Raw genomic sequence first — 27,500 nt, 5'->3', positions numbered from 1 at the left:
ACCAGGGGGCAGTGTTTCATTAAATAAATGGCATTATAGTGCATCAATAAAACGGACCAATATAGATGCCACGGATAGGACAGTGACTCTTCATCATAATGGTGACGTCACCAGGATAGGACAGTGACTCTTCATCATAATGATGACGTCACCAGGATAGGACAGTGACTCTTCATCATAATGGTGACGTCACCAGGATAGGACAGTGACTCTTCATCATAATGATGACGTCACCAGGATAGGACAGTGACTCTTCATCATAATGGTGACGTCACCAGGATAGGACAGTGACTCTTCATCATAATGGTGACGTCACCAGGATAGGACAGTGACTCTTCATCATAATGGTGACGTCACCAGGATAGGACAGTGACTCTTCATCATAATGGTGACGTCGCCGCCATCACACAAACTACGCCCTTTAGGGCACGCATCCGCCTCGTCGATGGAAGACTGCTGGGCGAGCGCTGGCGCTTTGGCATGGGGGGGGTGAACTCTACACTGACCATATAAGGAGCATGTCTTGAGTGTACAGGGTTTGATGAGTCAGATCAACATATGCAGATCTAAGGGTGGTAGTGGGGACATGATTCTCTTGAGTGTACCGGTCGGACTAACGCTCCGTCGGAATTCCGTGCGGATCCCGTCTTACTGGTAGTGTGTGTGTGTGTGTGTGTGTGTGTGTGTGTGTGTGTGTGTGCGTGTGTGCGTGTGAGGTCTGAGCCGTATCCTTAAGGGCCGTGCGGACATGGTGAAGAACAGGACCGTGGACTGGGCTCTGGGGGAATACATGGCCTTCGGATCTTTGCTGCAGGAAGGGATCCACGTCCGACTGTCTGGACAGGACGTGGAGAGAGGAACCTTCAGGTACCCTTTAACCCATTCTGACCTGAGATCAGATTCATACGAGGTTTCCACTGGACACACACTGGTCTGATTAAACCCATTCTGACCTGAGATCAGATTCTAAAAATGTCAGTCGTTCTTCGATTTTTCAAAAAATAGCAGACCTACAAGCTCGTATCGCGCCACTCGGTGGCGCGATATGAGCTTGTAGGTCTGCTATTTTTTAAATAGCTAAAGCATAACATGATGCTGACACCAAAATGGGTTCCCGTTCAGAATGGGTTAATTTCCATGTGCATCCCTTCATGTAATCACACACACACACACACACACACACACACAAAGTGATGCGCTTGAGCTTGAGCATCTGCTATTTTCTGCGTTTTGTCATTTTTCTCCTTTGTATTTGTTGATATGTATTGTATTTTTATTTATTCTATGTTGAGGATTCTGGAAACAAGTCCCCAGGACTTTTTTAGTGTTTTTCTTTTAGCCTTAAAGGGGAATTTCTTCCTAACCGTGTTGATAATATAATAATTGATTAAAGAAAATAACATAGGGCGCTGGTCCTTTAAGAAAAGCGTAGGAGGGGTCTTAACGTCAGCCCACGTAGAACAGGAATAGTGCAGCAACAACACTGCATGGACTAACCTGTCATATCATCTACAACAGATGTAAACTAAAACTAAAACAAATAGCGCCATTGATTAAGAGTTCTAGCAGTTGATCCACGCGGACGGTAAATTTGGTATGGAACGCTTGGCATGTTTTTATTTTTGTCAATGACGAACAGATACGTGTCTTCATATACGGTAAGAAAAAAGCTTGTGCGAAACTCTCCTTTAATGTCTTACTATACCACGTGTTGTTTACATTTCTGACTAATAAAGTATTCAGTCGATAAAAAAATAAATTGTGATAAATACTATTGCATTATCTCAGATCCTGCCTGCCTATTATTTTACAAGGTCTCTCTCTCTCTCTCCCCATGCCTGTCTGTGTCTCTCTCTCTCTCTCTCTCTCTCTCTCCCCATGCCTGTCTGTGTCTCTCTCTCTCTCTCTCTCTCTCCTCATGCCTGTCTGTGTCTCTCTCTCTCTCTCCCCCCATGCCTGTCTGTGTCTCTCTCTCTCTCTCTCTCTCTCTCCCCATGCCTGTCTGTGTCTCTCTCTCTCTCTCTCTCTCTCTCTCTCTCTCTCTCTCTCTCTCCCCATGCCTGTCTGTGTGTCTCTCTCTCTCTCTCTCTCTCTCTCTCCCCATGCCTGTCTGTGTCTCTCTCTCTCTCTCTCCCCATGCCTGTCTGTGTCTCTCTCTCTCTCTCTCTCTCTCTCTCTCTCTCTCTCTCTCCCCATGCCTGTCTGTGTCTCTCTCTCTCTCTCTCTCTCTCTCCCCATGCCTGTCTGTGTCTCTCTCTCTCTCTCTCTCTCTCCCCATGCCTGTCTGTGTCTCTCTCTCTCTCTCTCTCTCTCTCTCTCTCTCTCTCCCCATGCCTGTCTGTGTCTCTCTCTCTCTCTCTCTCTCTCTCTCCCCATGCCTGTCTGTGTCTCTCTCTCTCTCTCTCTCTCTCCCCATGCCTGTCTGTGTCTCTCTCTCTCTCTCTCTCTCCCCATGCCTGTCTGTGTCTCTCTCTCTCTCTCTCTCTCTCTCTCTCTCTCCCCATGCCTGTCTGTCTCTCTCTCTCTCTCTCTCTCTCTCTCTCCCCATGCCTGTCTGTGTCTCTCTCTCTCTCTCTCTCTCTCCCCATGCCTGTCTGTGTCTCTCTCTCTCTCTCTCTCCCCATGCCTGTCTGTGTCTCTCTCTCTAGTCATCGTCATCATGTTCTTCATGACCAGAACGTTGACAAGAGAACCTGTATCCCCATGAACCACCTCTCTGCTAACCAGGCTCCTTACACCGTCTGCAACAGCTCTCTGTCCGAGTACGGCGTGCTGGGTTAGTAAACACACTTTGACCCATTCTGACCTGAGATCACATTCTAAAAATGTCTATTACATCCTGACAGTTTCATTATTAACCCATTCTGACCTGAGATCAGATTCTAAAAATGTCTATTACATCCTGACAGTTTCATTATTAACCCATTCTAGATAGATAGATAGATAGATTTTATTTCGGTCAATAAAAGGAGTACATACAGACGTACAGTACATACATGAATTTCCACTAGTGTTACTAGTGGTACCGAAAAGGTGAAGGCTGACGCCGAGGCTTATTGCGCCTACCCTTGTTTGAGCAAGATTCAGAATACACTAAGCAGAGTATAGTGTCAGATTTAGATTACAGAAAGAATGAATAAAAATGGAAATAAACTATAAAGTTCTGGCCATAGATTCTGAGAAAGATAAATCTAAGCAGGGCTTAGATTTGGCCTATGTAATAATAATAATAATAATAATAATTATTATTATATTAATAATAATATAATAATAATAAGAAAAGGAAGAAGACAAAAAACAAAACAAAAAAAACTCAAAACAGTAAAGTTCTCAATTCTGACCTGAGATCAGATTCTAAAAATGTCTATTACATCCTGACAGTTTCATTATTAAGGCTCTGTTCCATTTAGTGTACAATCAATGGTTTTCAGACTTTTTCATTTCAAGGACCCCCCCATAACTCTGAGATGGAAATGGAACCATTTGTGAAATCTCAGAGTTACAGACCTGTGCGCTGGTTAACAGTGTTTACCAGTAAGCCAAACGTGCCCAATAGCGCCCTGGCTCTGTTTGACCAGAATGGAACTGAGCCTTCATTAGTATCAGCGGTAACACCTGTGATGGAAGTAGGGAAGGGGCCCAAGTGTGTGCATAGAGCCCATTCACATTTATGTGTATGTAATAACAATGATAATCCTCATGTTCTTGTGTGTGTGTGTGTGTGTGTGTGTGTGTGTGTAGGATTTGAGCTGGGTTTTGCCATGGCCAGTCCCAACGCACTGGTCCTGTGGGAGGCCCAGTTCGGGGACTTCCACAACACTGCCCAGTGCATCATCGACCAGTTCATCTGTCCTGGACAGGCCAAGTGGGTCCGCCAGAACGGGATAGTCCTGCTGCTGCCGCACGGCATGGAGGGCATGGTAACGTGCACAACCACACACACACACACACACACACACACACACACTCACACGGGGCGGCGGTGGCTCAGGGGTAGAGTGCCTGGATGGCAACCGTAAGGTTGCCAGTTCGAACCCGGGCTCCCCCAGAGTTACTGTCGAAGTGTCCTTGAGCAAGACACTGAACCCCTAATTGCTCCCGATGTGCTAGTTGGTGCCTTGCATGGTTTCCGCTGCCATCGGTGTATGAATGTGTGTGTGAATGGGTGAATGTAATGCACAATCTCTGTAAAGCGCCTTGGATAAAGGCGCTATATAAATGCACCATTTATCATCAATAATCAATCAACTTTATTGTCACGAAACTCTTATTTATGCTGGCTTTCACGTTTGCAGTTCAAGGAGTAAAAAGAGAATAGAAGTAAAGAATGGAAAATTAAAGGGGGCACAAAAGGCTGAAAATAGCAGCGTAGTTAAGTCAGTATCGTGTCATTTAAAGAGGTCCTAAATCAGACTTATCACATCCAACAGTGTTAAAAGGAACAGTTGTATTTGTTTTTACTCTGATATTATCTGTTTTCAAAAGAACAGTTATTGATTAGTAAAAGTATTGGTTTCTAGATAAACACCGACTAACGTGTGCAAAAGAACAGCTATTAATTGGTATAGGTGAACACTAATAACATCTTATAGTGTTACAAATAAAATAACACACTTGCTGATCTTGATAAATGTATGTAATTGATTAATTGTGTAAGTAATTGATGGTTTATGTTCAGGGACCCGAGCATTCTTCTGCCCGTCCAGAGAGATTCCTGCAGATGTGTGCAGATGACCCTGATGTCATGCCGGTAGGGACAGACACACACACACACACACACACACACACACACACACACACACACACACACACACACACACACACACAGAGTTTGACACATGTTGTCTTTCTCTTAAAGGTATATTCAGTGATTTCACTCAAAAAACCTTAGGTTTCGTTTTTGGCTGTGGGACCCAGCCTTTCGTCCAATCAGGATAGAGAGTCAAAAACGAAACCTAAGGTTTTTTGACCCCCAGGGGTTAACTGGGGACAGGGAGGAACTCCTTATATGGTCAGCACACTCTATAGTAGGGAGGATTATCACAACAAAACAAAAAAATAAGTGATATTTTAATTAAGTGAAATCACTGAATATACCTTTAACTGTTAAACAGTTATATGATTGCCTGTCTATCTGCTTTTTAATAACTGCACTGTACAGTCGAGCACTGAAAACCCTTAAACTGTTTACTGTGTGTGTGTGTGTGTGTGTGTGTGTGTGTGTGTGTGTGTGTGTGTGTGTGTGTGTGTGTGTGTGTGTGTGTGTGTGTGTGTGTGTGTGTGTGTGTGTGTGTGTGTGTGTGTGTGTGTGTGTGTGTGTGTGTGTGTGTGTGTGTGTGTGCGTGCGCAGGTCATAACAGAAGACTTTGCAGTTCGTCAGTTGCATGATTGCAACTGGATCGTTGTGAACTGCTCCAATCCTGGAAACTTTTTCCACGTCATCAGAAGACAAATCGTGGCCCCTTTCAGGAAACCGGTGAGTCTCTCACACACACACATCGTAGAGGACATGGTTGCTTGAACAACACAAAAGGACAGTTAGTAGCTAAAGGACAGTTAGTAGCTAAAGGACAGTTAGTAGCTAAAGGACAGTTAGTAGCTAAAGGACAGTTAGTAGCTAAAGGACAGTTAGTAGCTAGGCTTCCATCCACATTTCCTTCGGTCTTGGTCCCTTAAAAAAAATGTATTCTAATGAAGTCTCTGTTCTGTCTCTCTCTTTCTAGCTGATTGTCTTCACTCCCAAATCATTGCTGCGTCACCCAGAGGCAAGGTCCAGCTTTGATGTGATGGGGCCTGGTAACTATAATAATAATAATAATGTTTATAATGTACTAAAGACTTTGATGTGATGGGGCCTGGTAACTATAATAATAATAATAATAATGTTTATAATGTACTAAAGACTTTGATGTGATGGGGCCTGGTAACTATAATAATAATAATAATGTTTATAATGTACTAAAGACTTTGATGTGATGGGGCCTGGTAACTATAATAATAATAATAATGTTTTAATGTACTAAAGACTTTGATGTGATGGGGCCTGGTAACTATAATAATAATAATAATGTTTATAATGTACTAAAGACTTTGATGTGATGGGGCCTGGTAACTATAATAATAATAATAATAATGTTTAATAATGTACTAAAGACTTTGATGTGATGGGGCCTGGTAACTATAATAATAATAATAATGTTTAATAATGTACTAAAGACTTTGATGTGATGGGGCCTGGTAACTATAATAATAATAATAATGTTTAATAATGTACTAAAGACTTTGATGTGATGGGGCCTGGTAACTATAATAATAATAATAATGTTTATTATATGTACTAAAGACTTTGATGTGATGGGGCCTGGTAACTATAATAATAATAATAATGTTTAATAATGTACTAAAGACTTTGATGTGATGGGGCCTGGTAACTATAATAATAATAATAATGTTTAATAATGTACTAAAGACTTTGATGTGATGGGGCCTGGTAACTATAATAATAATAATAATGTTTAATAATGTACTAAAGACTTTGATGTGATGGGGCCTGGTAACTATAATAATAATAATAATGTTTATTATATGTACTAAAGACTTTGATGTGATGGGGCCTGGTAACTATAATAATAATAATAATGTTTAATAATGTACTAAAGACTTTGATGTGATGGGGCCTGGTAACTATAATAATAATAATAATGTTTATTATATGTACTAAAGACTTTGATGTGATGGGGCCTGGTAACTATAATAATAATAATAATAATGTTTATAATGTACTAAAGACTTTGATGTGATGGGGCCTGGTAACTATAATAATAATAATAATAATGTTTATAATGTACTAAAGACTTTGATGTGATGGGGCCTGGTAACTATAATAATAATAATAATGTTTAATAATGTACTAAAGACTTTGATGTGATGGGGCCTGGTAACTATAATAATAATAATAATGTTTAATAATGTACTAAAGACTTTGATGTGATGGGGCCTGGTAACTATAATAATAATAATAATGTTTAATAATGTACTAAAGACTTTGATGTGATGGGGCCTGGTAACTATAATAATAATAATAATGTTTAATAATGTACTAAAGACTTTGATGTGATGGGGCCTGGTAACTATAATAATAATAATAATAATGTTTATAATGTACTAAAGACTTTGATGTGATGGGGCCTGGTAACTATAATAATAATAATAATGTTTATAATGTACTAAAGACTTTGATGTGATGGGGCCTGGTAACTATAATAATAATAATAATGTTTATAATGTACTAAAGACTTTGATGTGATGGGGCCTGGTAACTATAATAATAATAATAATGTTTATAATGTACTAAAGACTTTGATGTGATGGGGCCTGGTAACTATAATAATAATAATAATAATGTTTATAATGTACTAAAGACTTTGATGTGATGGGGCCTGGTAACTATAATAATAATAATAATGTTTATAATGTACTAAAGACTTTGATGTGATGGGGCCTGGTAACTATAATAATAATAATAATGTTTATAATGTACTAAAGACTTTGATGTGATGGGGCCTGGTAACTATAATAATAATAATAATAATGTTTATAATGTACTAAAGACTTTGATGTGATGGGGCCTGGTAACTATAATAATAATAATAATGTTTAATAATGTACTAAAGACTTTGATGTGATGGGGCCTGGTAACTATAATAATAATAATAATAATGTTTATAATGTACTAAAGACTTTGATGTGATGGGGCCTGGTAACTATAATAATAATAATAATGTTTAATAATGTACTAAAGACTTTGATGTGATGGGGCCTGGTAACTATAATAATAATAATAATGTTTAATAATGTACTAAAGACTTTGATGTGATGGGGCCTGGTAACTATAATAATAATAATAATGTTTATAATGTACTAAAGACTTTGATGTGATGGGGCCTGGTAACTATAATAATAATAATAATGTTTAATAATGTACTAAAGACTTTGATGTGATGGGGCCTGGTAACTATAATAATAATAATAATGTTTAATAATGTACTAAAGACTTTGATGTGATGGGGCCTGGTAACTATAATAATAATAATAATGTTTATAATGTACTAAAGACTTTGATGTGATGGGGCCTGGTAACTATAATAATAATAATAATGTTTATTATATGTACTAAAGACTTTGATGTGATGGGGCCTGGTAACTATAATAATAATAATAATGTTTATAATGTACTAAAGACTTTGATGTGATGGGGCCTGGTAACTATAATAATAATAATAATGTTTATAATGTACTAAAGACTTTGATGTGATGGGGCCTGGTAACTATAATAATAATAATAATGTTTATAATGTACTAAAGACTTTGATGTGATGGGGCCTGGTAACTATAATAATAATAATAATAATGTTTATAATGTACTAAAGACTTTGATGTGATGGGGCCTGGTAACTATAATAATAATAATAATGTTTAATAATGTACTAAAGACTTTGATGTGATGGGGCCTGGTAACTATAATAATAATAATAATGTTTATAATGTACTAAAGACTTTGATGTGATGGGGCCTGGTAACTATAATAATAATAATAATAATGTTTATAATGTACTAAAGACTTTGATGTGATGGGGCCTGGTAACTATAATAATAATAATAATGTTTAATAATGTACTAAAGACTTTGATGTGATGGGGCCTGGTAACTATAATAATAATAATAATGTTTATAATGTACTAATGTACTAAAGACTTTGATGTGATGGGGCCTGGTAACTATAATAATAATAATAATGTTTATAATGTACTAAAGACTTTGATGTGATGGGGCCTGGTAACTATAATAATAATAATAATGTTTATAATGTACTAAAGACTTTGATGTGATGGGGCCTGGTAACTATAATAATAATAATAATGTTTAATAATGTACTAAAGACTTTGATGTGATGGGGCCTGGTAACTATAATAATAATAATAATAATGTTTATAATGTACTAAAGACTTTGATGTGATGGGGCCTGGTAACTATAATAATAATAATAATAATGTTTATAATGTACTAAAGACTTTGATGTGATGGGGCCTGGTAACTATAATAATAATAATAATGTTTAATAATGTACTAAAGACTTTGATGTGATGGGGCCTGGTAACTATAATAATAATAATAATGTTTATAATGTACTAAAGACTTTGATGTGATGGGGCCTGGTAACTATAATAATAATAATAATGTTTATAATGTACTAAAGACTTTGATGTGATGGGGCCTGGTAACTATAATAATAATAATAATGTTTATAATGTACTAAAGACTTTGATGTGATGGGGCCTGGTAACTATAATAATAATAATAATGTTTAATAATGTACTAAAGACTTTGATGTGATGGGGCCTGGTAACTATAATAATAATAATAATAATGTTTATAATGTACTAAAGACTTTGATGTGATGGGGCCTGGTAACTATAATAATAATAATAATAATGTTTATAATGTACTAAAGACTTTGATGTGATGGGGCCTGGTAACTATAATAATAATAATAATGTTTAATAATGTACTAAAGACTTTGATGTGATGGGGCCTGGTAACTATAATAATAATAATAATGTTTATAATGTACTAAAGACTTTGATGTGATGGGGCCTGGTAACTATAATAATAATAATAATGTTTATAATGTACTAAAGACTTTGATGTGATGGGGCCTGGTAACTATAATAATAATAATAATAATGTTTATAATGTACTAAAGACTTTGATGTGATGGGGCCTGGTAACTATAATAATAATAATAATGTTTAATAATGTACTAAAGACTTTGATGTGATGGGGCCTGGTAACTATAATAATAATAATAATGTTTATAATGTACTAAAGACTTTGATGTGATGGGGCCTGGTAACTATAATAATAATAATAATGTTTAATAATGTACTAAAGACTTTGATGTGATGGGGCCTGGTAACTATAATAATAATAATAATGTTTAATAATGTACTAAAGACTTTGATGTGATGGGGCCTGGTAACTATAATAATAATAATAATGTTTATAATGTACTAAAGACTTTGATGTGATGGGGCCTGGTAACTATAATAATAATAATAATGTTTATTATATGTACTAAAGACTTTGATGTGATGGGGCCTGGTAACTATAATAATAATAATAATGTTTATAATGTACTAAAGACTTTGATGTGATGGGGCCTGGTAACTATAATAATAATAATAATAATGTTTATAATGTACTAAAGACTTTGATGTGATGGGGCCTGGTAACTATAATAATAATAATAATGTTTAATAATGTACTAAAGACTTTGATGTGATGGGGCCTGGTAACTATAATAATAATAATAATGTTTATAATGTACTAAAGACTTTGATGTGATGGGGCCTGGTAACTATAATAATAATAATAATAATGTTTATAATGTACTAAAGACTTTGATGTGATGGGGCCTGGTAACTATAATAATAATAATAATGTTTAATAATGTACTAAAGACTTTGATGTGATGGGGCCTGGTAACTATAATAATAATAATAATGTTTATAATGTACTAAAGACTTTGATGTGATGGGGCCTGGTAACTATAATAATAATAATAATGTTTATAATGTACTAAAGACTTTGATGTGATGGGGCCTGGTAACTATAATAATAATAATAATGTTTATAATGTACTAAAGACTTTGATGTGATGGGGCCTGGTAACTATAATAATAATAATAATGTTTAATAATGTACTAAAGACTTTGATGTGATGGGGCCTGGTAACTATAATAATAATAATAATAATGTTTATAATGTACTAAAGACTTTGATGTGATGGGGCCTGGTAACTATAATAATAATAATAATAATGTTTATAATGTACTAAAGACTTTGATGTGATGGGGCCTGGTAACTATAATAATAATAATAATGTTTAATAATGTACTAAAGACTTTGATGTGATGGGGCCTGGTAACTATAATAATAATAATAATGTTTATAATGTACTAAAGACTTTGATGTGATGGGGCCTGGTAACTATAATAATAATAATAATGTTTATAATGTACTAAAGACTTTGATGTGATGGGGCCTGGTAACTATAATAATAATAATAATGTTTATAATGTACTAAAGACTTTGATGTGATGGGGCCTGGTAACTATAATAATAATAATAATGTTTAATAATGTACTAAAGACTTTGATGTGATGGGGCCTGGTAACTATAATAATAATAATAATAATGTTTATAATGTACTAAAGACTTTGATGTGATGGGGCCTGGTAACTATAATAATAATAATAATAATGTTTATAATGTACTAAAGACTTTGATGTGATGGGGCCTGGTAACTATAATAATAATAATAATGTTTAATAATGTACTAAAGACTTTGATGTGATGGGGCCTGGTAACTATAATAATAATAATAATGTTTAATAATGTACTAAAGACTTTGATGTGATGGGGCCTGGTAACTATAATAATAATAATAATAATGTTTATAATGTACTAAAGACTTTGATGTGATGGGGCCTGGTAACTATAATAATAATAATAATGTTTAATAATGTACTAAAGACTTTGATGTGATGGGGCCTGGTAACTATAATAATAATAATAATGTTTATAATGTACTAAAGACTTTGATGTGATGGGGCCTGGTAACTATAATAATAATAATAATGTTTAATAATGTACTAAAGACTTTGATGTGATGGGGCCTGGTAACTATAATAATAATAATAATGTTTATAATGTACTAATGTACTAAAGACTTTGATGTGATGGGGCCTGGTAACTATAATAATAATAATAATGTTTAATAATGTACTAAAGACTTTGATGTGATGGGGCCTGGTAACTATAATAATAATAATAATGTTTATAATGTACTAAAGACTTTGATGTGATGGGGCCTGGTAACTATAATAATAATAATAATGTTTAATAATGTACTAAAGACTTTGATGTGATGGGGCCTGGTAACTATAATAATAATAATAATGTTTAATAATGTACTAAAGACTTTGATGTGATGGGGCCTGGTAACTATAATAATAATAATAATGTTTAATAATGTACTAAAGACTTTGATGTGATGGGGCCTGGTAACTATAATAATAATAATAATGTTTAATAATGTACTAAAGACTTTGATGTGATGGGGCCTGGTAACTATAATAATAATAATAATAATGTTTATAATGTACTAAAGACTTTGATGTGATGGGGCCTGGTAACTATAATAATAATAATAATGTTTATAATGTACTAAAGACTTTGATGTGATGGGGCCTGGTAACTATAATAATAATAATAATGTTTAATAATGTACTAAAGACTTTGATGTGATGGGGCCTGGTAACTATAATAATAATAATAATGTTTATTATATGTACTAAAGACTTTGATGTGATGGGGCCTGGTAACTATAATAATAATAATAATGTTTAATAATGTACTAAAGACTTTGATGTGATGGGGCCTGGTAACTATAATAATAATAATAATAATGTTTATAATGTACTAAAGACTTTGATGTGATGGGGCCTGGTAACTATAATAATAATAATAATGTTTATAATGTACTAAAGACTTTGATGTGATGGGGCCTGGTAACTATAATAATAATAATAATAATGTTTATAATGTACTAAAGACTTTGATGTGATGGGGCCTGGTAACTATAATAATAATAATAATGTTTATAATGTACTAAAGACTTTGATGTGATGGGGCCTGGTAACTATAATAATAATAATAATGTTTATAATGTACTAAAGACTTTGATGTGATGGGGCCTGGTAACTATAATAATAATAATAATGTTTAATAATGTACTAAAGACTTTGATGTGATGGGGCCTGGTAACTATAATAATAATAATAATGTTTAATAATGTACTAAAGACTTTGATGTGATGGGGCCTGGTAACTATAATAATAATAATAATGTTTATAATGTACTAAAGACTTTGATGTGATGGGGCCTGGTAACTATAATAATAATAATAATGTTTATAATGTACTAAAGACTTTGATGTGATGGGGCCTGGTAACTATAATAATAATAATAATGTTTATAATGTACTAAAGACTTTGATGTGATGGGGCCTGGTAACTATAATAATAATAATAATGTTTAATAATGTACTAAAGACTTTGATGTGATGGGGCCTGGTAACTATAATAATAATAATAATGTTTAATAATGTACTAAAGACTTTGATGTGATGGGGCCTGGTAACTATAATAATAATAATAATGTTTTCAATGTACTAATGTACTAAAGACTTTGACCATAGTATTAACAATCAACTCTGTACTCTCCTGTCCTCTTGTCTTGTGTCCTGCAGGAACTAACTTCCTGAGGGTGATTCCAGATGCTGGTCTGCCCAGTCAGAATCCTGCTGGCGTGAAGAGACTCATCTTCTGTACCGGAAAGATTTATTATGAACTGACCAAAGAGCGAAAGATCAAAGGAATGGAAGATACTGTGGCTATCACACGGATTGAACAGGTAGGGAGAGAGACAAACTGCTAATCGGATAGACAGAGGGATGGATGGATTTATTAACGTTGATTCATGAACCATAACGGCAGTGATTGAAGTGGTCTGGTATTATCTATTCTTCAAGAAAAGGGCTTTAGTCTTAAAGTCCTGTGTCTTTTTCAATGCTCAGTTAATGAGTCCTTCGTAGTAAAAAGTTTAATTTGTCTGTTCCCCTTGTCTCCAAGTTGTCTCCATTCCCGTTCGACTTGGTGAAGGAAGAGTCCGACAAGTACCCCGGTGCAGATCTGGTCTGGTGCCAGGAGGAGCACAAGAACCAGGGTTACTACGACTATGTCAAGCCTCGCATGAGGACCACCATCGAACGCGCCAAACCAGTCTGGTGAGTGTGGTTTTAGCATTAACCATATATATTTATTCTATGGGAATGTGTTTTCTATCTAGCTGCAGTGTACCATTAAGCGCAGCTTTACACTGCAGCACTGATTAGCTACACCTGGCCTACAGGGAACTGCTCCATGGATTCATCTGTCCATCCATGATGTGTGATTATGAATCTAGGATAGACCCGTCTGGCCCAGGCCGTAGCGTAACGGTCTGGGCACCGGACTGGTAATCCAGTCGCAGTGTGCCGCGGGTTCGACTCCCGGACCCGACACGGCCTTTACTGCATGTCATCCCCCCATCTCTCTCCCGTTTCCTGTCAGCCTACTGTCTGTCCCTTCAAAAATCAATAAAAGGCGTAAGCCGCAAAAAAATATCTTAAAAAAAAAAAAAAAGGATAGACCCGTCTGATTGGCTGCTTAGGTTAGAGGGATCAGTCCCTAAAAACCCGGGATGGGAGCACCTCTAGTTTAGGTATAGTATTAGGTTTAGGCCTAGTTTTACTGAGGTCAGGTTTCTGGCTTAAGGGTCAGGTTTAGGCTAGTTGCAAAAACGAGAACTGTCAATCACAGCAACTGCTGGCCAATCCTAGCGGGTGTTTGCCTAGAGCTGCGGTGGGATCCATAATAACGTGTGTGTGTCTGTCTCCAGGTACGCTGGTCGTGGACCAGCTGATAATAACGTGTGTGTGTGTCTGTCTCCAGGTACGCTGGTCGTGGACCAGCTGCAGCTTAACGTGTGTGTGTGTCTGTCTCCAGGTACGCTGGTCGTGGACCAGCTGATAATAACGTGTGTGTGTGTCTGTCTCCAGGTACGCTGGTCGTGGACCAGCTGCAGCTTAACGTGTGTGTGTGTCTGTCTCCAGGTACGCTGGTCGTGGACCAGCTGATAATAACGTGTGTGTGTGTGTCTGTCTCCAGGTACGCTGGTCGTGGACCAGCTGATAATAACGTGTGTGTGTGTCTGTCTCCAGGTACGCTGGTCGTGGACCAGCTGCAGCTCCTGCTACAGGAAACAAGAAAGCTCATCTGACCGAGTTGACCCGTCTCCTGGACACGGCCTTTGACCTGGAGGCTTTCAAAGACCAGCAGTAACTCCCTATCAGCCTCCAACACACTGTACTGCTACAGCGTACTACATAGTGACTCCATTGTACTCATAACAAGTGCATATATATACTATGTATTACTCTGTAATCCAACGATAATGAGGGTGTGGTTTCAAATGTTTTTGTTTTTGTTTTTTCTGCTATTAAAATGAGGCCCTGTGGATGATGGTGAATATTATGGGATGGCTGTTCTGAGATCCATCTGAATTCACTGTTTTATATATCATCATGATGACAAAAACCCAAGTCCTATTGGCTAAAATGAATCCAACTGAAGAGTTATTGCAATATCGAAGATCCAATTATCCCTGTCCGTCCACACACACACACACACACACACACTGGAGGGGGGGGGGGTCTATCAATTTGTCCTCCTTTTACCAGGATTCCTGTCCTATCTCCTCTGTTCTCCCCCATCCTTCCTATTCTTTAATTAGTTTTTTAATACATATATATATATATATATATATATACATATTTTTATTTTAGAAACGCCCTCGCGTCTCCAATAGAGACATCATAGCAGGTGTTTCATTTTCTGTCAGTTAAAAAGAAAGCACTCGTTAAAGTAAAAAAGAAACACTTATTTATTTTCCGGCAGTTATTAGTCCGCTTTTGGGGGGGGGGGGGGCGGGGGGGACCTATTTTTCTGTAAAATAGCATTGTTATGATGATTGGGAACCTGTTTGCATGTTGCAGCTGTCTTTTGAGGAAACTGGTGCCGAAGGAAGGAAGGAATGTGTCAGATGTTTTAATTTCTCCATAATGCAAATTCTGAAAGCAGCTAAAAGAAATGAATCGCATTTGAACCACGTGTGGGTTCGTTCAAAATTCAATTACAAAGTTTGCAAAGTTTGAAACCTGGGGGTGACCCTTTATTTAAACACACAATGACCGGCGGCACAGTCTTGTTTCGGTTGGTTTGATCTGTGTGGTGCCACTGGTTGTTGTTGACAAGGAGCTCCACCAAAATGCACTGCTGACTCTCCTCGTCTCTTTAGCCTCTTTGGGGACGCTCTGTTACCGAGGGCTCTCTGCTTCATCATGTCTGTCTTTCTGTTTGTCCCTTTGGGGACTCTCTGTTACCGAGGGCTTCTGAAAGGGGCTCCTCGTCTCTGCTTCATCATGTCTGTCTTTCTGTTTGTCCCTTTGGGGACTCTCTGTTACCGAGGGCTTCCCAAAGGGGCTCCTGGTCTCTGCTTCATCATGTCTGTCTTTCGGTTTGTCCCGTTGTGCCAAAATTGTTCTGAGGTTGTGGTCTGGTTGTCTTTTGTAGTAAGATGGTGAAGGAGAAAGGAGGAGAAGAAGAAAAAAAGAAAAATGGACAGCTTTTAAACACAACAGGACAGGAAATCAACTTGTTTTGGGGATGTCTGTGAGGAGGGGGAAAAAAATGATTTATTTATTTTCATAAAAGGGGACTGAATCTCTGCATCGTTTTATTTTACTTCATTCAATAAAGATTAACTAGAGAACTTCCCGTCTTTTCGTGACATATAGTTAGTACACTATAAAGATAAGCTATTGTCCTACTATACATAACAATGTGCTATTAAATATTACCCTCCACATAACGATGTCCTATAAACAGCATATTGTCATACAGTACTGTATATAACAAAGTTCTATGCCCTATAAAGACTAACATTCTATAGGCTATAATATATGTTCACCTCACTGTCCTTTTTCTAAAGACGGACGGCATGGTGTTCTATACACCTGTCTGTGGGTCGTGACCACCAGGGGGTTCCCAGTTGATGCTAACGTGACCATTTATGGACTTTCTTTCAAGGATAAACATTGGTCGAAATTGTCTGATATAAGAAAAAGGCTAAACAAGCTCACAACCTGTAGATCGGCTATTTTCACAATACTTAAATTTACTGATACATACATTGTATAGCTATTATCTACGTACAGTTATGTAATGTATGTTATGTAAATATAATTATGTCATGTAAAAAATGCCATCCGATTCCCTTCCCTAAACAGGTTCCATTTCAATTAATTGAGGTGTCCAATTCAATCGTTAACTCTACCACATGCTATAACAAATCCACACAGCAGAGGGAGCACTCCATATGTAGAACCTCCATCAACCAGAAGAGTCTACCATGGTCCATGGAGGATGTAGGAGGCACATGTGATGGTAACTTTATTTATACTTCAAGGCAGTGTTCCACAATTTGTTTATAAAGACTTTTTCAAAGCTACTTTACAACTATGCAACGTTTGACTGTAGTCAATCAAATAGGCCTACAGAGCAAAGAAATGGGGGTGGGGTACAAAACAGTATTGAACAATGAACAGAAGCTAACACTAAACAATGTAAACCCATCTCTATCAAATGGTGGGAATACTTAGGCATTGAGTAAATTAATCAACAACTTAACATAAAAATTAAGCATGGATTCAACTATAAAAGTAGTGATGAAAATATAGGCTTAGGCTACTGCTTTGGGGGGTTAATTGTATGACGGTAGTGTGGAAAGAGCAATTAAGTAGCCTAGATTGTGTGTGTGTGTGTGTGTGTGTGTGTGTGTGTGTGTGCATGTAGCCAGGGCAGTTAGAATCTAGATGACGATTTAAGGCCCAGACTATGGCAATAAAAATGATTCTGAATCTGGTGGAACATTGTTGGTGCATTGTTATATAAACCCTGTTCACTTCATTGACCGGGATTCCCCCGAGGATCTATATTTTCCCCTCCGTTTTTCCGGTTTTTCCCCTCTACAACAAATCTCTCCACCAATAATAGCCGATTTACAAGCTCACAATGCAAGTGGTACTTAGTTAGAGCGTAGTGCACGCATGACATGACGAGTGAGTGAGTGACACATGACACTAACAGTGACGCACGTGACGCGACCACTATGACACAGTATGACATCACATGACCCGTAAACTAGTGGTGAAAGAAGTACTCGTCATTTTTACGCAAGTAAAAGTATCAATACCACAAGGTAGAAAATACATAGCCTACTTCATTGCACGTGAAAGTCTTGTATTCGAATTTGAAAATTAACTTGACTAAAAATACAAATGTAGGCTATTTGTCATCACTCATTCAGAATGTTCAAATATTCCTTTCACAAGTTTTAGAAATAATTTCAAAATAGCCGATCTATACAAGCTCACAACGTGTCACATCACAATGTTGTGAGCTTGTAGATCTGACGTTTTGTAATAATCCAAATTACTATAGTTACTGAGGCCCCATTTACACTGGCAGACAAATCTAGCCTTAATCAGACCTGAGCCACATCGAGATTGAAATCCGATTGGTTTAAATGAGTCACATGACTCATTTAAACAAATCAGATTCCAATCTGGATGTGGCTCAGATCTGATTCAGGCTGGATTTGGCTGCCAATGTAAATGGGGCCAAAGTGTTGTGAGATCTATAGGACCCTGGGTGTGGCTCTGACGGGCTGGTAATGTGGGCATGCTGGGTGGTGTGTGACGGTTCTTTTCTTTGGTACGGCGACGGGCCGGGAGAACCATAACGCCACACGGAGACAGTAGGCTATTACGCTATAGGTTCACAACCTTTATTACAGGGAATAATATCTCTGCTGTCCGCAGGAAACCTCATGGCTCCAAAATGTTCATTTTTCAGGAAATTAAAAAATAAGGAAAATAATAAAACCTTATATTTTCTAAACGATGCAATAGCTGCCTCATCGAAGTTGGTGTTGTGACATTAGATATTGTCAATTACTTGCATGAGAAGGAGAAAGGTGGTGGAGTTAGCTGTTTTAGCAGACACTTTGAGGGTCCAATTCCAAAGGAGTTAAGAGGTTTTGTCCAATGTATTTTTTACTACTTTCCATTGGTTCAATATTTTCGAAACGACACACAGACGTAAAGGGTGTTCAATAGCACTGATTTATGGGGAAAAAATCAAAAACCTCAACAATGGAGTTCTGAGGTTTCCTCCGGACAGCAACGAGTGCTGGATCATAGTGACACAAGATATGTGACATAAACACTTACATGATAATGACAAGGCTGAACCTCACTGGTGACATCTGCCTCTCGTATACAGTATCTATCAAGTAGCCTACAATGCAAGCTGTACTATCACAAGTACCTAAACACTATCTCAAGTTCAAGTACACAGACTTACTTAGATGTACATAGATGGACAATTCATAACACTAAGTTTCCAAATCATTTTAGTGGAGTAAAAAGTCAAATAAAGCTACTTTATGACACCTCCAGTGATATATGGAAGCCAAAGTAGTTGGCTACAAAACATTTCTTCACCCATAATGTGTAAACAGGCAACAACTCCATTTTGTGTATAGAGTACACTAGTGGCGTGCACAGATAGAAACTAGGGGGTGCTAGAGCCCTTTTGGCAATGTGCTAAAAAATATATATATATATATATATATTATAAAAAAATAATAATAATAATAATTTGTAGTGTGTGGACCATGCGGCGACATTGATCAAATCTTGATAAAAAAACCGCTTCTATTATATTATTTAGGCCCCCCACAATCTAAAGCTATGTTTCTATGTCAGTGGTTCTTCGATTAAAAAATAAATAGCAGACCTACAAGCTCGTAGCGCGCCACTCGGTGGCGCGCTATGAGCTTGTAGATCTGCTATTTTTCAATAGCTAAAGCACCAAAATGCGCTGCACAAGGTGCCCTTTTTTACTTGAGCACCTGCCCCTCTAAATGTCTGTGCACACCACTGGAGTACACTATACACCACAGATGGCTTTACATTACATTCTGCGTAGCTGACCATGACAACCCTACGTGACTCCTATGATTCCCTCTGTATGTTTTTTCACTCCTGTGTATGTGTGTGCCTGTCCTGTCCACCCTCAGTTGCTAATTCTGCCCGCTCAGTTTAAGTTTTAAATATGTACATATTGTTTTTCTATTATAAAACTGTCAACTGACCCCCTCAGTCATTTCATCCTGAAGTCTAGCCTGCCGTCCGTGGCTAAAGTACTGAGCCGACTGGCATCATATTACTTGTGCACAATGGCAGCGGACGAAGGGCCTCAATTCCAGAATATATTTTTTAATTAATCGATCACAACTAACTACTGTATTTCTTTGTGAAATGATCATCTCAGACTGACCATCCCTCGGGTCAAGGCTATGGGATACACATCCACGAGGCTATTAAGCGGAATTTATTAGCCATTTGGTCAATGTCATAATCAAGGGGCGAAATTACATTAATAATAATCATGTCTCATATCTCAGGTGTAATTTGACACATCTTGGCAATTGCATAGTGTGAAGTTGCCCGAACGGCCAAGGCTCCAAGAACAGTCGTTAAGGGCTTTTATTTTCCCCAAACTCCTCCACCAACCTCCAGACAGTTTTCAAACAGACTAAATACTGGCCAACAATAGACCAACAATACAAATACTTAGGCAAACACAATTGAACAAGACCAAATAGGATGAGAACTCTCTTCAGGTTAAACCTTGATCCCACAAGGCCCTGTCGCTCCCCCTCAGGACTGTTACCCGTGTTAACCCATTCTGACCTGAGATCAGTTTCATACGAGGTTTCCGCTGGACACACACTGGTCTGATGAACCCATTCTGACCTGAGATCAGATTCTAAAAATGTCAGTCGTTCTTCGATTTTTCAAAAAATAGCAGACCAACAAGCTCGTATTGCGCCACTCGGTGGCGCGATATGAGCTTGTAGATCTGCTATTTTTAAATAGCTAAAGCATAACATGATGCCGACACCAAAATGGGTGCCCGGTCAGAATGGGTTGCCACAACCAACTAAATAGGGGTGGATCCTACCACAGGACACAGAGCAATTAGCAACCTTTCTTCTCAATAAATACGTATAAATAAATACTGCCATAAAGAATCCCTTGTATAAAAGTAACCTAAACATACTAAAGATGTGTTACCATTAAACAAATATAAATAAGCATGACAAATACTCAAAGCATAAGAAGTAACCCCCCTCCCCTGCACAGCACTCGGCCCCTTCCCTTCCTAATGCCACCAGCAGTGCAGGAGAGACAATTAGCAAACAATCAGTGAACACACAGTTCTCCATAGGCCTACACAAGTTTTTTTGATTGATTGAAATATTTATTAACAGTTTGTAGAATTTACAGTACATTTTAAGCACAAACTCAATACAAAGACTGTCAACTGTGAGTGGACGACCCAATTAAGCATTACACATGAGCATTTGCGCCTGTCGTAGACATGCGCAGAGCAAGTTCAGTCAGGGAACCTCAGTCAGCGCGCCGGCCGTTAATTGGGCCACCGCAGCATCAAGCTCTCATCCACATGATTCACTCAGCCAATCACACGCTCACCCAATCTCTCATACCGGCTACTTGAACCAGAGGGGTTGCAGTCCTCTGCCTTCTTGCTTGCTTACACTGCTGTTGTATCAACGTGCTGTTGTCATACAACCTGCGCTCAACTCTGCTTGCTTTAGCCTACTGCCGTTGTATCAGCGTGCTGCTGTCATACAACTTGCGCTCATTCTGCTTGCTTACTGCTGTTGTATCAGCGTGCTGCTGTCATACATCCTGCGCTCAATTCTGCTGCTGCTGCTTTTTTGTATACTGCGTGCTGCTGTATACAAAGTGCTCACCCACCTCCACCCCAGCTACCACCTGTCGTTTTGGATCTACTGTTTAGGTACGGGGGATTCAGAGTCCCTATGGTTGGGACTGATGCGCTTGACCTGAGTACCTAAAAGCAGATCCAATACATCGCCAAACCATAAATAAATATATTGCATTGATTATCTTATATTCAATAAATATATATTACATCCTCCTTGAGTTGTCTGACTGAATTGTTTACAACAGGGTCCACATTGTTCAATTCATCAAAACATTTAAAGACATACAGACATTTAGAGACATACAAATAGACATTTCTATGTAGCTAAAGTACAGAACAGGAATTCATCATATGGGAAGCAAAAAAGGGAAAAGATACAATATACAGTGAGGGAAAATGGGGAAAGCAGTTTCAAGTGTCTTTGTATATGGGGCACGGGTATAGAGAAACAGAGAAATAGACACTACTCAAATAGACAGTAAAGTGTCTTTGTCTATGGGGCACGGGTATAGAGAAACAGAGAAATAGACACTACTCAAATAGACAGTAAAGTGTCTTTGTCTATGGGGCACGGGTATAGAGAAACAGAGAAATAGACACTACTCAAATAGACAGTAAAGTGTCTTTGTCTATGGGGCACGGGTATAGAGAAACAGAGAAATAGACACTACTCAAATAGACAGTAAAGTGTCTTTGTCTATGGGGCACGGGTATAGAGAAACAGAGAAATAGACACTACTCAAATAGACAGTAAAGTGTCTTTGTCTATGGGGCACGGGTATAGAGAAACAGAGAAACAGACACTACTCAAATAGACAGTAAAGTGTCTTTGTATATGGGGCACGGGTATAGAGAAACAGAGAAATAGACACTACTCAAATAGACAGTAAAGTGTCTTTGTCTATGGGGCACGGGTATAGAGAAACAGAGAAATAGACACTACTCAAATAGACAGTAAAGTGTCTTTGTCTATGGGGCACGGGTATAGAGAAACAGAGAAACAGACACTACTCAAATAGACAGTACTCGTGCAATGCATTTTTAAACAGATCCAGTACTGGTACAGTATTGTTAGTAAAGTATGTAGTTTGTATGAATCAGTTTGCATAGTTTGTTGTGGAAGCAGGTTATATGATTGGCTGATGTTTTATTGCCTGGACACAACACACGCACGCACACACACACACACACACACACACGCACACACACACACACGCACACTCACTCACTCACTTACTCACCTACACAGTATGCCATTGTGTTATCCCTCTCTTTCTGTCTCTCTTTTGAACCCCCTCTCTCTCTCTCTCTCTCTCTCTCTCTCTCTCACACACACACACACACACACACACACACACACACACACACACACACACACACACACACACACACACACACACCAACAACACGCACACAACCAGTTAGAATGTGCTGAGTCACCGAATAGAAGTGAGTCCTTCTTTTTTCCTTTTAAGGTGATTTTACACTCAGTCCAGCCTAAAACTCAACCCTGCAGAGGATCTTGTCTCAAGTCAGTTCAGACATTCAGACAACGCTGCAGTCTGTATACTAGTGGCAACTCAACACAGTATCGCGTTACATTGAGGATTGTACTGCGTAACTGGAACGAGGAACACATGAAACCGCAAAAAAAACCCACACAGGATCCTTTAACAGTTTTCATTTCAGGCACAAGGCTCTGATCTGAGTTCAGAAACAGACGTTGATCAGCAAGCGACTTAATTAAGGCCTATTCATAATCATACTCCAGTTTTAGGTGATAAGGTGACCACCGAAAACTACAACATGATGTCACGCCGTGGTGGTAATAAGCGACTCACCGCCCACACAAACACGTACATCTCTCTGTTTTTACTAACCACGGTGATTAGTAAAAACAGAGTTGTGTTTAGTTACCACCGCGGCGTGACGTCATGTTATAGTTTTCGCTGGTCACCTTATCACCTAAAACTGGAGTATGAATAGGCCTTTAGAGAAAGGGGGAGGGGAGGGGAGGGGAGGGGAGGGGAGGGGAGGGGAGGGGAGGGGAGGGGAGGGGAGGGATAGAGGGAGGGAGACTAAAGAGAGTGTGAGAGAGAGGGAGATGCTGTGTTGTTTACACTACATTACCAGTATAATTGCTGTATACCAAGAATTGCATAAATTGCCGGGGAATTATCCTCCTGTTACCAGTACAGTACAGTACAGTACAGTACTGTCATGTGTCTGACTCTGCACTATTACCAGTACAGTACTGTCATGTGTCTGACTCTGCACTATTACCAGTACAGTACTGTAATGTGTCTGACTCTGCACTATTACCAGTACAGTACTGTAGTAAGTACAGTACAGTACAGTACTGTCATGTGTCTGACTCTGCACTGTTACCAGTACAGTACAGTAGTAAGTACAGTACAGTACAGTACAGTACTGTCATGTGTGTGACTCTGCACTATTACCAGTACAGTACTGTAGTAAGTACAGTACAGTACAGTACAGTACAGTACAGTACTGTCATGTGTGTGACTCTGCACTATTACCAGTACAGTACTGTAGTAAGTACAGTACAGTACAGTACTGTCATGTGTCTGACTCTGCACTATTACCAGTACAGTACTGTAGTAAGTACAGTACAGTACAGTACTGTCATGTGTCTGACTCTGCACTATTACCAGTACAGTACTTAGAGAGAGGTAAGATTTGGGGGATGACCAACAGTAGTGTCCACTATTCACATTCTTCAACGTTTAACCCATTAAGAGCTGAGGACACACTGCTGTCTGTAGCGTCCCTCTGTCATCATGAGGACACACTGCTGTCTGTAGCGTCCCTCTGTCATCATGAGGACACACTGCTGTCTGTAGCGTCCCTCTGTCATCATGGCACTGGGAGGAGAACCTGCATGAGGACCATTCTACAAAAACAAAGCAGACCTACAAGCTCGTAGCTTGTAGATCTGCTATTTTTCAACAGATAAAGTACAACATGATGCTTAAAACATCAAAAAGGGGTTCCCGCCCATCAAATGCATATTATTATTATTATTATTAGGGGTCAAGCCTAAAGGGCGTAGACCCCTCATTCTATTCTGACATCTCACAGTGGATGTCTTCTAACCACCTAAAGCTGAACCCAGACAAGACTTCTCTTCTTCCCAGCTAAGTCCTGCCCCATCCGTAGACAACGCCCTGGTAAAGTCTGTCCCAACAGCCAGGAACCTTGGTGTTGTCCTGGACAGTCAACTCTGGTTCAAAGCACAGATTACAGCTGTCACTCGATCCTGTAGGTTTACACTCTAGTCTAGTCTATAACATACGACGAATTAGACCATTCCTCACCCAGGAGTCAACTCCTTATACAGACATCAGTCATGTCAAAACTTGACTATTGTTACTCCCTCCTTACTGGCGTACCGGCATGCGCACTTAAGCCTCTCCAACCAGCCAAACTTCTCACATGTCACTCCCTTTCTCCGCTCCCTCCATTGGCTGCCGGTCGCTGCCCGCACAATACAACACAGTACAAAACTCTGATGCTGGCATTCAAAGCAACCAAATGTTCTTGCAAGTCTGATCGCACCTTACAAACCCTCCCGAGTGTTCAGATCAGCCGACGCAGGGAAGCTGCAAGTACCCTCACTAAAAACGCTCCACACGTCCCAAACTCTTCTCCCTTCTGGCTCCAAAACTATGGAATGCACTTCCCGTTGCAGTCAGAACTACAGATTCACTCCCAGTGTTCCACCGCAGTCTGAAAACGCACCTCTTCAGACTCCATCTTAGCACTTTCCGCCTCCTACAGGCGTATGCAAAGGCTCAACTTATGTAACTTAGACAGCATTTTATATAGACTTAGATGGCAGTAGACTTTTCTTTAGCATTTTTATGTAAACATAGAACTATATAACGTAGTATATATATGCATAGTTTCATTTTATAGATATTCCACTGTTACATTCTTAGCTGACGTATGATTCATGATAACTACTTTGTATGTATATGATTTATAATGTATTGCCATGCTTTTTGTTCTTGCTTAATGTCGCTCTGGATTAAGAGCGTCTGCTAAATGTCTAAATTGTAAATTGTTGATTGTTGCTCAATCCACTTTTTGGCCTTTTTTGACGACGTCAAAGTCTGTTTGTATGTCTGCCCGTATGAGCACGGAATGTGATGATGAATGTGATGTATGATGATCTTATAGCTGCTTGCAGCTATTTAATATAATTGTATTAGTTATAAGTCAAAAGAATGAAGAAAAACAAACAATTTAGAGTACAAAAGAAGACTTAAAACTACAAATAGATGGGTGTTGAGGGCACCTTAAATCCATGCTCTTTGGGACTGCTGGTGGTGCTGCTGCAATTGAAAGGTTTTGGAAGCAAGTCGATAACACTTACGGAGTAGATCTTCCCTTTTTGCCCAAGGCTGTACTTAAAGCTCGCCGGCCTTGTGGTTAAAAGCGTCCACGCTGAGATTGGATTGGAAGGTCGAGGGTTCAATCCGCCACAGAGCCTACCCTGCTTGGCTCTCAGCATCAAGGCTCGGATTGGGGCTAAATCCTTGTGACAGACTAGTGTCATGTCCACGGGCTGTATATTGTACATCAAGTTGTGTCACACACTAAAGGAAACAGCAGATAAGCTCCTGACCTGTGGTGCACATGGCGTGGGAACCGTTGGTAACAATACATATTTCATTTTGACTGCTGCTGTCATGGTTGGTAGACTGATTCTGGTGATTGACTGATGGAAGACCCTTAGGAGCCCTTCTTTCCAAGATGGAGACAGAAGAAATGATAGGGTATACATCTGTTTCTAAATTGGCATTATCGTTATTAATATATTGTTTTTTTTTTTTTTATTATCTCTGTTCGCTCTTAAGTTGTCTTTGTACTTTTTTTGTCAGGTGAAACCTGACTAGTGAAAGCTCATGAAATGTAGAAGACTAGTCATACATGAGTCATAGAGGACCTAGTCCTGATTGATTGCCACACACGCTGCTGCCGTGCACTGGTTACTCAGGTCACATGACCAGGAAGCAGGTAATAGAATCTTTAGAGACACCCAATGTTATGTAATGTAATGTTATGAATGAGACCAGCCGGTTGAGAGGAGCGTTCGTTACAAACGTTTTCTTGTTTTTCGTTAGTGTTAGTGTTCTGTTCTTGGCACCCCTTGACCCCCCCAAATAATCACACACACACACACACACACACACACACACACCCTGATAAGGAGCTGTAGGAGTTGAGGTATATTTGGTTTAGTTTGACTCGGCTCCACAGATAAATATAGTGAAAATATTATAGATCTACATTATTAGCTTGATTTGAGATCCACTGCAGAAGATGTGGCTTTTGAGGGCATGGTTTAAAATAAGGTAGGGTGGGGGCTGCTTTGATGTGGGTTAGGCGGGAGTGTGAGTTCCATAGATACTGAAGGTAGGGGGGGGGGGGTGGCAGTCTCTTTCACCCCAGGTCGGGCGCTTGGTCCTGGGGATGGTAACAGGATAGGTGGGCACTATAGAGACGTCTGTGCACAAAATTTGTCCAGAATGTTACAAAATGTAATATTTGAAAAATGGTTTTCAGTATTGGTAAAGTATACATGATGTGAACATGCACGTTATGTCATTATCAGACAATTGTATCCTTCAACTTCTTTTTTTTTTATACCCCCAAAATAACTGGATATACAGGTTCTGAATTAAGTTGCTCTTTGTTGGAGCCGTGTAGTAAAACGACTTTACTTCATTGCTGATCTCTGTCCTGAGCCGAGGAGAGCTATATGTAAATAAGGACAGAAATGATCTCTGTCCTGAGCCGAGGAGAGCTATATGTAAATAAGATCTCTGTCCTGAGCCGAGGAGAGCTATGTGTAAATAAGATCTCTGT

At 38.7% G+C, this 27,500-nt stretch overlaps 1 protein-coding gene across 4 annotated transcripts in view; it reads left to right on the top strand.

The window, feature by feature from the left end:
- The window catches only part of ogdha (oxoglutarate dehydrogenase a), a 62,394-nt gene extending 45,993 nt beyond the window's left edge, over positions 1 to 16,401 (top strand). For all 4 annotated transcript variants that reach the window (XM_083783267.1, XM_083783270.1, XM_083783269.1 and 1 more), the window contains 9 exons: positions 717 to 867; positions 2,649 to 2,776; positions 3,742 to 3,920; positions 4,679 to 4,750; positions 5,351 to 5,476; positions 5,724 to 5,796; positions 13,373 to 13,536; positions 13,755 to 13,909; positions 14,885 to 16,401. In XM_083783267.1, the coding sequence (XP_083639393.1) occupies positions 717 to 867; positions 2,649 to 2,776; positions 3,742 to 3,920; positions 4,679 to 4,750; positions 5,351 to 5,476; positions 5,724 to 5,796; positions 13,373 to 13,536; positions 13,755 to 13,909; positions 14,885 to 15,005 (1,169 nt within the window). In that variant the 3' untranslated portion in view covers positions 15,006 to 16,401. The remainder of the gene's footprint in view (positions 1 to 716; positions 868 to 2,648; positions 2,777 to 3,741; positions 3,921 to 4,678; positions 4,751 to 5,350; positions 5,477 to 5,723; positions 5,797 to 13,372; positions 13,537 to 13,754; positions 13,910 to 14,884) is intronic.
- The last annotated feature ends 11,099 nt before the right edge of the window (positions 16,402 to 27,500 follow it).

Source organism: Protomyctophum parallelum (assembly GCF_964188405.1).
Source record: "Protomyctophum parallelum genome assembly, chromosome: 15".
Taxonomy (NCBI): Eukaryota; Metazoa; Chordata; class Actinopteri; order Myctophiformes; family Myctophidae; genus Protomyctophum; species Protomyctophum parallelum.
This window is presented reverse-complemented; position numbering and strand designations above follow the sequence as displayed.